This window comes from Augochlora pura, chromosome 2 (assembly GCF_028453695.1).
Source record: "Augochlora pura isolate Apur16 chromosome 2, APUR_v2.2.1, whole genome shotgun sequence".
In the NCBI taxonomy this organism is placed as follows: Eukaryota; Metazoa; Arthropoda; class Insecta; order Hymenoptera; family Halictidae; genus Augochlora; species Augochlora pura.
In genome coordinates this window covers 10,159,056-10,176,802 of record NC_135773.1, presented here as the reverse complement: position 1 = coordinate 10,176,802, position 17,747 = coordinate 10,159,056, and the positions used below count along the sequence as shown (strand labels likewise).

The 17,747-nt window shown below is 45.2% G+C and overlaps 1 protein-coding gene across 2 annotated transcripts in view; it reads right to left on the bottom strand.

Annotated features, from left to right (window-relative positions):
• Positions 1–17,747, bottom strand: part of Eip78c (Ecdysone-induced protein 78C) — a 167,852-nt gene that overhangs the window by 138,110 nt on the left and 11,995 nt on the right. Inside the window, exon 3 of one of the 2 annotated variants that reach the window (XM_078194656.1) lies at positions 6,356–8,514. The exons of the other annotated variant lie outside the window; for it this stretch is intronic. Within the exon in view, the coding sequence (XP_078050782.1) occupies positions 6,356–6,638 (283 nt within the window). The 5' untranslated portion in view covers positions 6,639–8,514. The remainder of the gene's footprint in view (positions 1–6,355; positions 8,515–17,747) is intronic. 2 annotated transcript variants of the gene reach the window in all.

Genomic DNA, 17,747 nt, shown 5'->3' with positions numbered 1-17,747 from the left:
GCAGACTTGGAATAAATCATCCTTGAATTGCCAGTACAATGGCGTGTATAATTACAGAGTCAGGATAAACGAAAACTTAAAATAATTATTTACATTACTGTATTATACTCAATGCTAAAAATCGTCCAAGCTCTATATGTCGATTCATTATTATTCGTATGAATTTCTCATTAGAGGCTGCCGAAAGCGTCATCCCGTTCGATCCAATTTTCGTTCGACCGAGACATCGACCACGGTTCGAAAACAGGTCGCGCAAGACTTTTTCTAATTCATAATCGTCTTTCCTCGCCGGATTCCGATTACACGGTCTGATTCGGCCAATTAAGGCCAATCCTTTCATTAGCGGAACAGCAAAACGTCGTGAAAAGATTCGACAAAAGGACGACCATTAATAATCCCGTCGTTGCTACTTCCATTGCGCCGCAACAATTTTGATAAACTTGGCTCCAATAATAACGTTTCGCGAGTCTATTCCTAGAGAAATTCGAAATTTACCGCTGGAAATTATCGGTCACAAGGACGAACAAAACGAAAATACCGTATAACGATTGTGAATGCTCTTATCGACTCCCTCGTGAGCTTCTTATTTAAGTAACTAGAATTGCTTTTTCTAGTTGAAATAACTAGTTGCTTTTTCTTTTTGTATTGATGAAGTAATTATTAGCAGCTTTTTCAACTTTCTGTGGTTCGGGACGCATTTGAAGTGACACATGAAACTTCAATGGCTTCCGTAATTAATCACACACCATTTCAAATAGAATAAATTTTCTAAAATTGCTCCGAATGACCTGAACTTTTTGGGATTTATAATACTAGAGTAATTCATTTAACATTGAACCTACCTATAATTTTACATTTATTACAGTTAATATTGTTATTATTACTTATTCCGTGTTTACAAGTGAAACTATTTGTTTGCAAAACAAATCATTAACGAATCAAAACCTGCTCTATTATGCAACTTCGTCGAAAATTTGATGGAGGCGTTCTAGAGCCACTGTGTTTCCAGCGATTTATCGCGTCCGCCTCGGAAAACGAAAAAATCCATAGCTGGGGAAGTCGCCGGGCGATTAAGTGAATTTTCGAGTTTCGCAAAGGAGGCGAGAAGTTCATTGTTCCGAGCGGGGTTGAAGTTTTCCGGGCGAAAGTTTGTCCGAGAGGGAAGATTCGGCGAACGAATTACGCGGATGGAGGGCCACGGAAATGAACTGCAGTCCACGGGCGGCCCGCTGTCCCGTGAATTCCCCAGCGAAGTCTCGCCTAGTTCCTTCTGCGGCTTCCAAGGAAAATTCGCCGCGTTGAAGTTATCGACGCCGCGTGACACGAGCGAAACTTCGGCGAACCGGGCTCTAGAGCGGTGATCCTACGATCCTAGCCAGCGGAATCGGGTTCGCCGACTTAGAGGCGTGCTAGTACTCGGATTCAGAGTTCGGCACACGTTATTCGAAAAATCTTATTTTATTCGCAGAATTTATTCAAAATATTCGAATATTCGAACATAATTTGATTGATACAACTTATTCGACATGTTTCTCGAATGAAATTTTATCCGAGGAATTTATTCGGAATTCAGATAAAATTTTATATGTAAGATCAATCGAATACAATATTATTCGAACTGTTGCTCGAAGAAAGATTAGTCGAATAAAATAGTATTCGGCCAACTTTCGGTTACTTGACTCGAAAATCGAGTACTCGCCCACCTTTACTCCCCATGTGGCAACGCAACCCCCGGCTCCTCCCAAGGGGGTCCGTGGTCCTGGCCCGACGGAGAGTCACGCGAGCCAGACCTTGACCGCATCGAAGATTGAAATTCAAAGTTGGATTTTCGGGAACCGGGATCTGATCGACGTCGCGGGCCTCTTAGACGAATACATAATTTATAGGACGACCTCCACCTGGCTAAGACCATTTTCGATGACAGGCGACAGAAAAGTGATGCTTGTTTGCGCGTTAGGATGGCTGCCGTCTGGTTACCCGACGACCGTCATCTTGCTTGAATCAGAAATGAGCAACGGAAACGTTTCGCGAATTGTCCAGTTGTCGGTGGGTTCAGACGGTATTATAAAATCAGTGTTTTGTATTCGTTGACATTGACGATGTTTAGGAGAATGAGACTTCATGGACCTTCCAAGAAGAAAAATTCCTTTGACGACGCTTGCAACTTCTAAATTAGTATTGTAGAATCATTTTCGATTTCTAGATATTGCAGGTAGATATTGGATTGTTGAAAGGGGAATTGGCTTTTCGATTCGATTAAAAATCAGTGAATCTTAAACCTAAATTTTTCAGCCTATAGATTTGCAGAAAACATAAAACTGAACATCTCAATTACCCGTGCTAAGTAGAGTGAGAACAATAAATCATTTTGCATATGATTAGACCGAACTGATTACAAAATTATTTCAACAACAGAAAATTCCGATATTGGAAAACAGGATAATCGAGGTTCCACTGTATATGACTTCATTCTCAATTCGTGGTATTGTTGGCATCTACGATGTTTATGGCTGAACCCAATATAGAGTATCACAATAGCATAGTACCAGTGGTGGTCGGCCCGCTTAGGCTCCACCAATCTAACATTAAACAACGACCTAATTTTCTACCCTTTCGCTAATCAGCGTTCCAGCCGTAGGTTTCACTAAAACGATAACGGATCTCCATTATGCTCCGAAGATGAAACGGTTCCCGCTCGTGGACTCTAGATTCGAGTGAAATGTCAGCCGGTTCGCTCCCTTTGCGAATAGAGTGGCGACGACGCGACGGAACGAGGGGAGAGGAGGTAGACAACGGAGCTGGACTCGCATCGCAGATACCGCGTCTCGAGCCGATATTTGCTCCAGACAATGGAGCACCGGCAAAAGAAAACTCAATTGAAAGAGAAATCGGTAGGCCGATGGTAGCCGCCGTCTATAGATTTATATTGCGAGCCGTGGCGCGGATAGCATTGTGTGGGTCCCCGAAACGAATTGCGAATATTGCAAAACGCTCGACGACCTTTCCAATTTGTAGCGTAACCTTTACCGGAGAGCCGCAACGAAAGTTGCTCGTCTCGGCGAACGGCGAAAGACGATTGAACGACGGTGGCAGACGAGGAGTCGGCGCACGGCTGCGAATTACTATCGCGAAGTGGAAAAACAATATCATTAGCACAATCGAAAGTTTCGCGCGGAAGCTTCGCCGGCCGGCGGAACATGCCACTCTGAATCTCCATTCGGGAAATTGAGAAGAACGTCGAGCTTCCGGGTTTCAGAGTAATCGAATCATGGGTTTCCTTTTCGTGATCCAAATACGATCCTGGTTGAGAACGAATGTCTGCGCACTTGATCGATTGCCTAAATTTAAATCTACACAGAATAAATGGAAATACTCCTTCGAGACTTTTCTTGTCTTTGTCTACGATTTCGGTAGAGTGGAAATTCGGAATTCATTTAACGTTAAACCTACCGAGCCAATCAAAGACTACTTACACATTTTTTGTTTTAAGGTCGCTGAGATTAGAAAGAGAGTTGGGCAAATTTTATTTTAAATAATAAATAAAAAAATAACACAAATTAAATTAATATTTTATTCGCAAATAATGTCTCCTGACTTTGTTTCACGGGAACACGTATTGTATAAAAGTACTTAAATAAAAGCTTAAGAAATAGATATTTTTCCATAAAAGGTCTCTCGTATAATGTAAACAGGAAAAGAATAAGCGCCACGAATTGATGAGACAATCTAATGTTAATCCTTTGTATTATGGAACACGAAACTGGCTGACGTCTATGCAAGTTGCAGAATAAGGGGATTTGAAACGAACACACCTTTTTGCAGCGGTGTTTCTTTGCTATAGTTTTCCACGCATTGAGTTCCTGACTTGGGAACAACTTTCTAGTATCCCTTACCGCGATGATATGTCACAGAGCAAGTATTTGCAACTTTGACAGATCGAATTCTACCTCGAGCAGCTTTCCGAAAGCGAACGATCCTATGAACAGCGTCGCCGACGCCGGTATTCCGCGCACGTATGCACGTATGTGTAACGCGGAGATCGGTGCCTCCGCACGCCCACGCATTCAGCCAACGTCCAGCAATAATATCTAAATCTGTTTCCAATAATACCAAATACCACCCCTCTTTCTGCACCGGTGGCCGTCAACCGTAAAATTGAATCAATCAATTACACCTTTCCTGGTTCCGTAATGAAATACCAGCCACGCTTTTTACCCCGTTCGCTTTCATAACGGCCGCGTTCACGTTTTAAATCCGAACATGTTACTAAACTCGGCAACACGTAACAATAACACGGAAACGTTGCGCCACTCGAAGTAGCATTTCTTGCGCGCACTCAAAACCCGTCTCACAATAAAACGACACGTAAAAGTAAACAGAGAACACAATGGCGATCGTTAGACCGGGCTAAAAAAAATGGAATATCGTGGACAAGGCTCGAAGCCAACGTAGGATCCTGGCAATTTGAAGCGGTTAGATCCCTGAACTGTTCCTGATGCTTTCATTTACCTGTGTCAGTCTTTCCTGGTGTACAAAGAATCGACGAAATATTCTGCGTCTGTATGTGGACGGTTCAAAAGTCAATCAAGTCCATTTTTCTTTGAATATGAGTTACGCAATGAAAACAGGTCTTTATCACAGGACCTTTATAAATAAAATTATCCAGTGGGAAGTATCCTTTCAAGAAAAAATAAATAAATACAAAAACAGTAGCCGTTTCATTCTGTTTCGATCCTGGATAAGTTCATTTGTACCTTGTCTTATAATAAAGATAACGTTTTTCATTACTAATGGTATTGTTATTTCTTTACAGCTAATTTTCAAAATCCTTATTTATCTCAATGTTGAGATTAATCGTTGAATGCGAATTTTACAATCATAGATTGTACATCGTGACTGAATTAAAAAGTACGATGGCTACTCTCACTTGCAGTGATTGATTCGCTTGTAACAAAGAGAACAGCACGATGTACGAAAGATACAAAATAAAACAGACTGCAAGAAACGTTGATTTTTCATTTCGGTATATACGAAATATACCTAATCTGAAAGTACCACTTTCACTTCCAGAGGCGCTTGAATATTTTCACTTTCGAATAAAAACTTACTTCTCCCGAGTTGTCGATTAATTGAAATATCTGTATAATTACTGTTAAATTCAATAATCCTGTCTTAGAAGCAGCTCCATATCAGGCGGTGTTAACAAGACATTCTCCTATTACGAATCATAAGATAGTGAAAGAATGGATTTTCGCTGTAGCTAAAACTTGAAAATATCGACGAGAGTGTTCAACTTCAGGTTTTTCGAAAGTGGAAACAGTAACGCGCCGAGTTATAATAACAGATATCCCACCTACTTCGGCTGCTCTAAGCAGTAACACGTGCGAAACAGAAGCACGGTGTACAACTGTTGTAACCGTTAGACCCGTTTCACACGAGGCTGCTTGTATCGCGATGCGCGTATGATGGATGCGGATCGTACCTACAGGGTGTCCCAAAAGTCACGCGCAATCGGGAAGTGAGGGATTCTCAATGTCATTTGAAGTAACTTTCTCCTTAGCGCAAGTGAAATCCGTGGCTTTGTTTACGAGTTATTAACGAAAAACAGTGACCAATGAGAGACGCGATCAGTTGGCGCGAGATTGTCGAGTTAACAAGTGGAACTGGCCTTCGTCCGCTCGTTGGCTCGGCCGTCTCACGGCAGCCGAGCTTCATTCTCATTGATCACTGTTTTTCGTTAATAACTCGTAAACAAAACCGTGGATTTCATTTGCGCTAAGTAAAAAGTTAATTTCGATGACCTCGGAAACCCTCAATTTTTCAATTGAGGGAAATTAATCCCCAAATATTTGGCCATTTTTTATTTGTTGCTATCATTAGCAGTAGTTCCAAGATACAAAAAATTGTTGAACAAAAGATACTTCCTTTGTTAAAATCTATCATATAGTATACTAAAAAGGTCGATTATTTGTTTATAACTTTTTTCAGTTGTTGGTACAATTATCAAATCGTACACCACATGACAGATTTTGGCAAAAGTAGTAACTTATGTTTATTTTCTATATAAAATAAAAAATAGCCGAATATTTCGGCTTCAGTTTCCTTAAATTGGTTTGCGACATCATCTCTCGTAAACACATCTGTTTCCCATCCAATATTGTTCAATATATTAAATACAACACGAGTCTCTGATCCCTAAGCAAAACTTGAAGCATATATTTGCTGAACCCCCTTAAGAACAACATGACAACCGACCGTTGCGTTTTCCAAAACCGAAGTAGATTTCGCGTTAACCTGGTGAAATAATGATACGGGAAAAAGGTGAAAGAAATCAAAAGAAATAAATGAAACAAACCTTGCTTAATGACGATGCCAGAGGGCACTTGGACTATCGGTAGGGCAGCGTTCGGGGGATTAACAGGGATGCTGCCGGGTGTCCCTGGTGGCGGGGATGCGCTGGCGCTACCAACGGACCCGGGATCGCTGAACCCCTGTGTGCTGTTCTCCTCCGGCCCGTCGAAGAAGCTCAGATTGAACTCACTACCGGCGTCGAACGACACTTCTGGCGTAAGGGTGTCTGGCGCCGGGGCGCTACCCAGACCCGCGCTCAGCGACTGGTCGATTTTGAAAACGTCCATTGTACGAAAAGGAAATGATGCCGGCGATGGTGCACCTTGGTACCGACTGCGGTCACCATTCGCGTTACACGCCGCACTACTGGGACCGATTTCGATCTCCGTCCGCTGGGTTGCTCATAACTGGTTGCTGTTCGACCGACGAGTAACTCTCCGACGATACGTGCTCGCGCGGTCCTGAAAAAGGGAACTAATGACACCGCGAGAGTCCTTTCGAGCAACAAGCCCCGAAGGAAATCACTGCGAACCCACGAACGCTCGAGCGATCCTCACTGCGACACTATCCTCGGGTCTCCTCCGTTCGATGGAGGATCGGTTATCCATCAGATCCGCGGCGTCGCACGACAGTCTCTAAAGCGTTTCCTCGGGACTCCGGGTAACTATCCACGAATCGCGTGTCACCTCGGTGCTCACTTATTTACGACCGGTGGAACATGCAGTCCACGAAGCGATGCACATCCACCACGTTCGACTCGTTACCTTTTCGTATCGCCGGCTTTCGCGTAAGCCCAACAAAGAGGCCGCGCTCGCTCGGGGCCAGACTTTGTCCAAATGCTTTGTCTCGGTTTCAAGGGAAGTTCGTCGAGTACGTGGACCACTGTGCCACCGTGGAGACGGTTCCCTTCAAGATGCTCGCGCGTCCCGATGCCACGGTTTCGAAGAAGCATTCCTCTCGGAACGGAGCTTGGTTCGCCGGGGTCGCTGACCGTTTGCCGCTCGCCGGACTCTCAATGAAATTGTCCGCGCGGCCGAACAATTTCGGCACGTCTCGCCGGGTCAGTCTCTGTTGTTCCGTGTCAGGTAGTCTGAGGCAGTCTTCGGGACGCGTCCAGCGACGCCGAGTTGCTCCGATTCATGCGGTCCTCGCGTTGTTCCCGGACAAGGAGACCCGGACCAATGGTTTCGGTGGCCTTGGTCGCGCGTGTCGTTCGATCCGATACGATTACGCGTGTCGCACACTTGATTAACCGTCGCGTACTCGATCGCCGGTCCCGTCCGACGTTTCTATCCGTTGCTTCGTGCCCGATCGACGGAGTCCGTACGGAAAACTTTCCGGTGCCACCTAGAACTTTAGTTGTTTCTCTCGTATCGATTCGGTGGCCGCGGTACACGCGATGTACGTTCGAGGCTGTTCGTACGGCAGAACACGATGACGATCGAGCTACGGATTGATCCTTCCGCGTCGACCAAGACGCGAACGTACTGGTGGACGGGTGGGGTGGGGCTGCCAAGCGAAAAAAAGGGACAAAATAAAAATTCACACTTCACTGACACCGTGTCACAACCTCGTACCGAAGGAGACCCGTCTCGTTAGCTCCGTGTTGGCCGCGGGCTGCGAAAATCCGTGGGATCGAGATCTTCGAAAGAGGTTCAGCATTGTTCAAGACGATCTCGTCGCCTTGCTGCGCGGGCATGTTCTCATCGGCGTCTCGTTATCTTCCCTCGTCTTTTCCTCGTTCTCCCTCCCCGGGTTTCCGCTTGAAAATAAAAACCACCGGCAAGAGGGTTCAACCCATTATTTTGTTTTTTGCACGAGATCGCGATCGGTCGCCGCACTCCGCTTTTCCTCGCCTCTTTCTTTCTTCCGATCCCCGTGTTTCTACGTTTCTCGTCAGGTTTTCCTCTTATTCTTTCTTTCTTTCTTTCTTTCTCTCTCCTATCTCTTTCTGTCGTTGTTTCTCTTTCTCCCCGGTTCTGTCTTCCTTGTTCCCTTGGTTCGCGTCGCACGCGCGTCTCTACCTCTTTCTCTTATCCGCCTCGTTCCACGGCTCAGCGGAACGCTCTTACGGGAGAAACTTTTTTCGTGTAACGCAAGCGCGACATTTCCCGCCAATTTTCAGTGGATCTGTGGTCTCCTCGCTTATCGCGCGATCCATCGCTGAAAGACAAATCAAAACGAAAGGAAAATCAGAAACAAAACGGAATAATGCGCGGATCGGGACGCGACCGGCGGTAAAAGAAAAATATAAGATGCATGCAGACGCGTCTCTTCGATCTATTTAGCGGATCTCTGCTCGAGATCGTTGTTGACGAGCGAAAACCCCTTGATTAATACTGTCATGATTACAGTCCCATTACTACCATAGTTAGCTTTATACTATCTTTACGAGATGGTAATATTAAATAAACACTACGAATTAGTTGCAACGAACAACCTTTTATATTCAGCCAAAACGTCCGCTATTTATTGCGAAACTATTTGTTGAAAAACTTCAAGAGGAAATAATTATTAATACTCGAACGGCGGACCTTTTCGATAAAACTGTAACTGGATATCCTCAGGATCATTTACAATTTTATTAATAAATTTTGCTCAATACTCTTTCTAGATACGTTAACTTTTTAATCGACCTTAACGAAACACGTGATATTTTTAATTAATTATCAACAGACTGCGGATTTTTATAATAGATACAAATTTTTTCTTATCGATTCTTCTTTCAATAATGCTAATACACTTCATTCAATGTTTACATGGCAGTACAAAATTATTTGATTAGAATTTAAAGGGCAATTATTTCCTTTAACCGTAATTTTTTAGCATATTTAGGACGGTACTATTTTTCTATGTATGTACACGATGTCTTCTTTTACACGTTTCTTTCCTTGAATGTACCTACCGCGTAAAACAAAATCAGGTGTACAGTAACAGTAACGCAACCGTATTTGTAAATTCTTTTAGCGTCTTTAGTACTCCGTGTTTTGTTTATCCATATTTGCTATAAATAAGCATTATCCAGATTCGCATAAAATCCGTAGTCTAGTTATCCGAAGCTAAATAGTCTAAATGTTCCCAGACTCCGCCGTCGGAGTGTAACATGCTATTGTAGAAAATGGTACGAAATCACCAATACCAAACAATTATTGACTCTGTGATCAACGTGCACGCCGTCCTGCTACGAGCCGTTGCACTCCTCAAGCACAGAAATAAAAGGCGAGACAAGGCAATCGAAACCGAGTCGCAGAACTTCGTGAACCGACTAAATCACTGACTGCAGAACGATCGCGTTTCCCACAGCCCGCGATCGATCGTCCGCAAACCGATCGCCGAATATCGAAAGCATCTCGCTATCCGTCGTGTTTTCCGCGTACCGAGAGAAACGGGAACGAGCCTGGCGAGCGGCGAGCATCGAAAGAGAGGAAAAGATCGCGAAAGGAAGAGGACAGCGAGCCAGAGAGGAACACGAGGAGGAGAGTGAGAAAAAGCGAATGTCATTGCCGTAATCTTCGGACGTTGACTTCCTCCTGGCTCGTCCCTCCTTCCTCTCGGTCACAAATCCCCTCCAACAACGCGTCCAGCCCTCTCCCCCCCCCTTCTTCGGCCTCTCCTTCTCACCTGTGCGTTCTCCTTCGCGATTCTCTACCTGTGTCTCTCTTCATCTTTTCCTCTACTCTTTGCTCTTCCTATCTCTTTCCCTCTCCTTCTCTCCTTCTCTCTCTCTCTCTCTCTCGCTTTCTGTATGTTTTTTCTGACCCCCTCTCCCTTTCCCGGAGGCTCGTTACGCGGCGACTCGTAAATCTCAAATATTTTGCTCGGCTATCCGCGCGCGAAGCTCGCCGATCGAAAATTTTCATAAACGCCGATCGTAAGCGCCTAGGTAGACGTATTACGAAATACATTGTGCCCGACGCGGAGTCTGACACAATCGCCACGGAACTACGCTTTGAATTCCGAATGAGCAGCCACTGACGCGACTGGGTGCAGAATTGATTAAACATTTCAGGGCTGACGGCGAACCAGCGACATCAAGGTCCGCGACCACGAAGACTCGCCGGGTGACACACTCGTGTCGGAGCACAGTGGTCTGCGAAACAATCATTTCTGGCCAAAATTCCCTTTTCTTTAACTTTCGTATTTGAACCGCACTTGTTTTCCTAGGGTGGCGGAGCCAGTTACCGTGGGATAGCCACTTGTTGTGCCCTTAGTTTATTTTCAAGGATAATTAGCTTTATATTTCCCGTATATGACATATTAATTTTGTATATTTAACTTCTATTGATTATTTGTTTGTTAAGTTAATCATATAAAAGGCGAAATTTCTTAAAACATTACGAAAATTATTTATTTTTTTTTTGTTAGCGAATTCGCGACATTTGCTGTGAAGCTTATGAAAAAGGCTAAGAAAGTAGTAAACGAATGAAAAATCAATGTTCGACATAAATCGTTAGATAGAAGACGCCACATTATTAATTATATTGGTAAACATATTAGTATTACAGAAAAAGAAGACTGCGATCATTTATTTGGATTTTTGTTAGAATTTTCAATGTCTGTTAAATGTTCACAATTATCGTGCACAGTCTTTGAGGAAATAATCAAGATTAAAATAAAAATTTGCTATACCTTTATGCATGTAAGAACTTATATTTTAATTGTTCATTTGTGATAAACACATTCTTTAGCCCATACAGAAAAATCGTTAAGTATTCAACTATTTAAATTTGAAACGAAGATTCTTGCAGTTTCAAATGATATGCTGATTTTTTAAACGTTGGACGTTATCTTATATTTTAGGTTCGTATCTAATTTAAAAACGAACCAGGTTATTTCAGACATTTCCAATTATCTGACAAAGCAAATGTCTCCAACAAAAGTTGGACCGTGATAAAATTCTAGTCGGCGTCGAGATGAATTCAACGACCTACTATACTATAAACTTCAACCTCGAAACAACGTTAAAATAATTTAAGCCATGGAAAGCGAATTCTCAGGTCACTGTGCGATGCATCGAATGGGTTGTTCCTCGCCTTCGAGCGTTCCTCTCTTTGTCTCTGTTCGATTTAGATTTTGCGTAACTTGGGCATTGTTACGTGAACCGGGCAGCGCTCGGTTCGCAGCCGAGAAATGATTCCAGTCGGATATCTGTTATGTAAAAGTTTTTCTCGCCAAAGAGCGATCTCGATGCTGCGATCGCTTGGTAAATCGATGAAATGAAAGTGGATGAATCCACGCCCGTGTCAGCGGTGTTATTTTTTGTCCCGGGGTTTTTGCCGATTGGAGTTCGAATGAATGTTTGCGGAGTTCTTGCGAACCCGAGATTGTTAGCTGTGCGCAGCCTAGAAAGCATTCATATGGCAGTTTTGTTTGCTCTATGAATTTTTATTTAAAAAAAAACTGCTTTCATTCAGTATCCCTTAAAAAGTTGCATTTTTTGAATGCTCGAGGTGCAGCATAAAAATTGCGAGTATACTTCCAGACAAAAAATTCGTTTGTTTTAGAGTCTTACATTTATACCTAAAGTTTGACGATTTCACCCGGAATGATTTATATGATATACCATGATTTCCTATATACCAGAGACGTTTGTTCTTAGCTACCTTCATAATACATTTAATCAAGATATGTATGTATAAATCACACTATAGGGAGTATAATGTGAGTTTGCATGTTTGTAGGCAATAATCAAACCCCTATTTTTTTATCCATTTACACGATATTCTTTATTTATGCGATTTTTTTTAACGTATCAACACACAACGTGTAAACACAGAACTGGGTGTACAATCAACAACATCCGAGGGTGAAATCAACTTTACATTTCAAACAACACTCGCGCCAAGCGTTCCGCATCGAGACGATTTTTTCAGAAATCAAATTGCGTGACTATTCTTCCAATTGTTAATTGAAATACCTAGAGTAAATTCGTTTCAAACGAACCGCGCGCATTTTGTAGTGTTACGACTACTTCGCAGATAGGCGTCTCAGTGAATCGTCTTTTCGACTCTGTCAGTTCGCGTTGGTTAAAAGGGCGAAATCACGGGAGCAATGATTCAAAGTCTCTTCGCTGATATAAGGAAGAGAGAAAGAGAAATCGAGAGAGTGAGAGGTATCGCGTCGCCGGGTATACATTACCGCGGTATAATCCGCCGCGGATGATTTATAAATCGAGTGAATCATGATTTGGCACGAAGGAAAAACGGTAATCGCGAATTAGCATTTGCATCGGCGCGGGACGGGCCTCGGCAAAGCCCTTGCGGATCGCTCGCGAAATTGCGCGGCTCGCGAAGCTTCGCTGGCCCGAATGGCGGTTTCGCGGCCCCGCAGACGGTCATTTGTCTCCTGCAACGCCTGCCCGGTTCCGCGTTCCATCCACGTCACAACTCAGTGCGTTCACCTTGCCGCGAGTTATCAAAATCGGATCCAAGGCGATAGCCGCGACGCTCTAGCGATGGGACCGAACGCGCCGACCAAAATACTTTTTCGGCGTCCGTTAAAGGATCCTTGAAAAATGAAAAGATATTTGCCTGCATAGACCCAAAATGATCAAGCCTCACTATTTACAGGTTCTCACGATTTTCTTCAGTATAATGCTATTTATTGCCTAACTGACGAAGACTACATATTATATTATTTCTTTCATCTTCTTTGTTTGTTTTTTTATACATTTAATTCTTTATTGATCTTTTTATATCTTATCTTTTATAAAACGAATTTTACACGCGTATGATTTAATTTCAAATATGTTTCACGCGAAGCAAACTTTATTTCTTTTACACGTCGATGACTAGCGATAAAGAAGAAAACCTTTCAATTTTTTAATATATTGTTATCAAATAAGAAGTATATGTTCGAATGCATTCTTGGAAGTTTTTATACTTTTTAACTAGACATAAGTGTAAATTGAAATAGAAAGTTATTCTAAGCGGAAAGATCAAATAAAATAATACATTTTAGCTTGTCATTGTATACCTTGGTACTAAAGTGACGAAGATAATATATCGTTACAAAGAATTGATGTTCTTGACGCGAAATACAAAATCGCTGTTCATCACATGTATCGCACAAGCGTTATCCTGCAGGATTTTGTGTACGACAAAGAATTTCTAATCACTGTAGCTGTAGAATAAATCACGAAAAATGTAATGAAAAGTCGTTGTATTTAAATCTGATTGTGGATTTTTGTCCATCGAGCTCTCTCGTGCTTCACAAAGAGTATTGCGTTTAAGAAAATACTGTAACTATAGAGGCTGTTGCGGAATATGTGATGAACGCAATCGTGTTGAACGAAACTTGAATGGAATAATTATTTGGGCCAGTTTCAGGTGATAAATCTGTCTAGCCAGTTCTTGATTAATCTAATCTCACGCATCTATCTGATTCGTTGCTGCAGTGTTAGAAAGTGGACTCGATCTGATATTTCCAAAGCAAAACATTTAATGTTTACCTGCAATCCGTTAGTTCGGCCAACAGCCACTATTTATCAACAAAATCGATGTGATTTTTTGATTACCACATGAAGGTTTCACGAAGAAGTCACGAATATAGAATTCATCATTAATAAACTGCGGGTCTCTAGGCAAAATAACAATGTTCCAGGGCGATTGTAACAATCAGGAGTTAAATAAAGATACATTGTTTCTTTTAAAAAGTTTGATAAGTTGCAAATGCTGTAACAATATTATTAAATTCTATTCTTTTGTCGCTAAAATTTCGTATGTTAGGTACTCAATTTTGCCACAAATTCAAAAATCCGCAGTCTAATTATTAATATTATAACTTCATTCTCACATTAAATGGAGACAACCTACAGATCATTTACTGATAATAAGCCAATTCCATGTGCGTCTAACAATTCCCTTGTCTCGTCTTGTATTAAAGTTTGCATGAACCTAATTCTCTGTTTCTTTTGAGTTTGTCAAAACTGATTTAGGACCAAGGGTACAGTCGTACAAGCGAAATATTATTTTGATCGATATTCACGAACGTGTACGAAACCTGGTCCCATCGCTAGCCGACACGTATTCTTGGATCTCGCTCGCGCCACGTGCTCGGGCCCGTGGAAAACTGGGCGAAATAAATTTATAGTTCCCCCACCCATTCGTCCGCGTTCTTGATCGTTCCGCGACCGGCCACCAAACTATTCGTCTTCCGGAAATTCCTCACCCCGAGATTTAAATATCTCGTCTTTTGTCGCCCGATCGACGGAATTTAATGCTTCCTGGTTGTTCTGCGCGGTATACGCCACTGTTGCGCAAGAGTTATATAAGGTGTTCAAGAATTCTGGACGAAAACTCTGCATACCTGCAGTACCCGAAACGGAAGACGTTAATTCGCGCAGAACCGACTAATTCTAGAACACTTGAAACACGATTCGAGTATCCTTCTGACAAATTAACAAGATCGTTCGTCAACTAAAATTTCCTACTTCGTGCCGCAAGTATCCGAGCTTTCCCGAACCGAATCAGCGAGCATCCTGTGTTATCGACCGACAGATCATGTTCGACGATTATTGTCCCCACTTTCGTGGCAGCGTGTCGGTGACCGGTTCACGTGGTACCGAAATCCTCCTCGTTTAGCCGGACAACCGAGAACGGAGTGAACTTTAGCAACTTCCTCGACAATTATTCGCGGTGCGCCGCGGCACGGCGCATTGGCCGCAACTCTCGTTCAGGATAAAGGGAAGAGAGCGAGCAAGCCACGCTCGACGCGTTTTACCTGCACGAGTCGCCGCTGAAAACACGCCGGCATCCAGCGGCGCGTTTCTCGATCGCAGTTTTCTGGGTCTGAGCGGCCCAGGATCGAGCCTCGTCCTTCCAGGACAACAGAAGGATGATGATGACTATGACGATGCCAGGCACCGGTTGCGGATAACGACGAAGATGCCAGAAATCCGCGAAGCGTGACTGGTCCCGCTTCGAAGCGCTGTTCGCGGCTAGGCCGTTCACCACCGAACAAAATCCCTTGATCCTCAGGCGAGTTCTCGCCGACGAAACTCGATAGACAAAACTTGACAGAGAGAATATGTCGAGGGTCACGAGTCGCGGTCACAAGACGCGGTAGAGGACACGATCGCAGGCGTCGATGCACACCGATCCCTCAGCGGTCCCACTTCAAGATCACCTCGATCCGACACATTGAACGTCACTCCAGCTCCGTAACGATCCCGTCCACCGGGATCATTGTCCGTGCACGCGAGGAGAATCGCATGTGACGTCGAGAACGACGACGACGACGACGACGACGACACCGATGACGAGAACCTCGATCGTCGTCACCCGCCTGCTCGCGCTCGTGGTACCCGGAATCGCGGCCACCACGCGCCGATTCACCGTGATCGATGGATCGGCGAGTGTCTCCGTACGTCCCACCGACCGACTGCGGGATAAACAGAATCCACGAGGCAGACGTGTCCGAGCAGCGCAAACTACGACGACGGCAGCAGCGGCAGCGGCAACGGCGACGACGGTAACGGCCGCGCGCGAATATCTCGAAAAACAAAGCAAACAGGGACAGTCGGGCCCGATCAGGCGAAAGGGGATGGTACCGGGCAAATAGCCGCGAGCTGCCCTATTACGATCACGTGCGTTTGTCACGAGTCGCGGTGGTGTATACGGAGCTGACTCGCTCGCTCTCGCGCGAGTGCCGAGAGCGAGGTCTGTCTGTGTGTTCCGAGGTGCTCCGTCTTCGTCGTTCGCGAACCGGCGCTCTCTTTCCCTCTCGCGCCCTACGACTCTTCGACTCGTTCGCTCTATCTGTTCCTCTAGTTTCCTTCCACCCAAACCCGCTCTTTCTCTCCCCCTCTATCCTTAGCTCGCTTTCTCTCTCTCCCTCTCTCTCTTTCCCTCTTTCTCCTTCTCTCTCCTTCTCCCTCTCTCTCTCACTCTCTCGCTCTCTCTCTTCGCGATCCAACCGCGCTATCCGTCCTTGTCCACGTCTAAAGCATCCTCGTCGCGCGACCGAGAGAGCGCGAGCGAGCGCGCGCACACCCGGGAGAGAGTCTTACCTGTGAGGTAAGTAAAACCGGCGTTCCGTCGTACGTGTTACGGCATTGCGCGACTCGGCCGACTCGTAGCCCCACGCTCTTCCATTACGCGGGGTTCCGCGGATTGCCGGGCCGGGCATCGAGGTAGGAGAAGAGAGCGGGATCTGGGGGCACGACGGGAGAAGTGAAGGAGCGAGAGAGCAAGCAAAAGGGTGAAGGAGGAGGTGGCGATGGTGATGGAGGTGGTGGCACCAAGAGAACGAAGAGGTGGTAACGATGATAATGCAGCAACAGGGGTAAGGAGAGAAGGTTCGTACATAGGGGAGGGAGAGAGAACAGGGAAAGGAGCGAGAGAGAGAGAACGGAGAATTAAATGACTGGGTCGGAGGTAAGTCCTGGAGATGGTAGGGGCTGTGGTATCGAAGGGGCTGAGGGGCTGAGGCATGTCGCCGCTTCTAGGGGAAGAGGGGAGGCTGAAGTCGGAGGTGAGCCGTGTCGTTTGTACAGTCCGGTGGGGGTAGCGTGGACCATGCCACGCTGGTAGGGAGTTGAACGAAGGGGGAGGAGGTGCTGGTGGTGGAGAGGGGAGTAGCGAACCGTGGATCCCGGGGTGGGGGACACGAGTGGACCAACTGGGTTCGCCAGCAACCCGTGGTTCATTGACCGAGAAGTGCCGGGAGAGCCGAACGGTCGGCTGTGTTCGACCCGCTGCTAAAACAGAATTTGTACCGGCACTTTATACGTCTCATCTACACGACTCGAGAAACGGACGGAGATGGAGGAACGTGTCGGCGGACCGGGCTAGGCCGAATCGAATCGAGTCGAGTTGAGTTGGGTCGGGTCGGGTCGGGTCGAGTCGGGTCGGGCAACAGGAAACCGAGAAACTAGAGTGCGAGAAAGAGACGCCGAGAGAGAAACACCAGGAAAATTTGTCTATGCGCAGGAAGAGTTGACACCACCGAGCGAGAGGCGGAAAGGAGGGAGACGCATGTGCATGATTGTCTGCGCGACGCGCCTTGAACACCGGGAACGTCGGGATGGGACGGTTAGGCTTTCGGGGTTGCAAGAATTTCGGTATCGAAGACGGGCGAGGAAGGGTGACGAACGCGGCAACGAAGAGAGCGCCGATTTCGATCCCCATCGTCGCGTGTACGCGTGAGCCGTCGCGTTTGCAAATTCTGAAGATTCAATTAGGCGAGCTGGCGCATCGGCGACAACGACGGCGATGAAGAGGACGCAGAGGACGAGGCCCTATCGTCATTTCCTGGTATCTCGATTCGGTTCTAATCGTCGCGCGCGAGAGCAGATACATACACGTAGGGACGCGCGAAGCACAGTCGTTAGTCCGGACCCAGTAGTACCACCGCGGCGTGTCGTCGAACGTAATTACACCGGCGTAACGATTAAG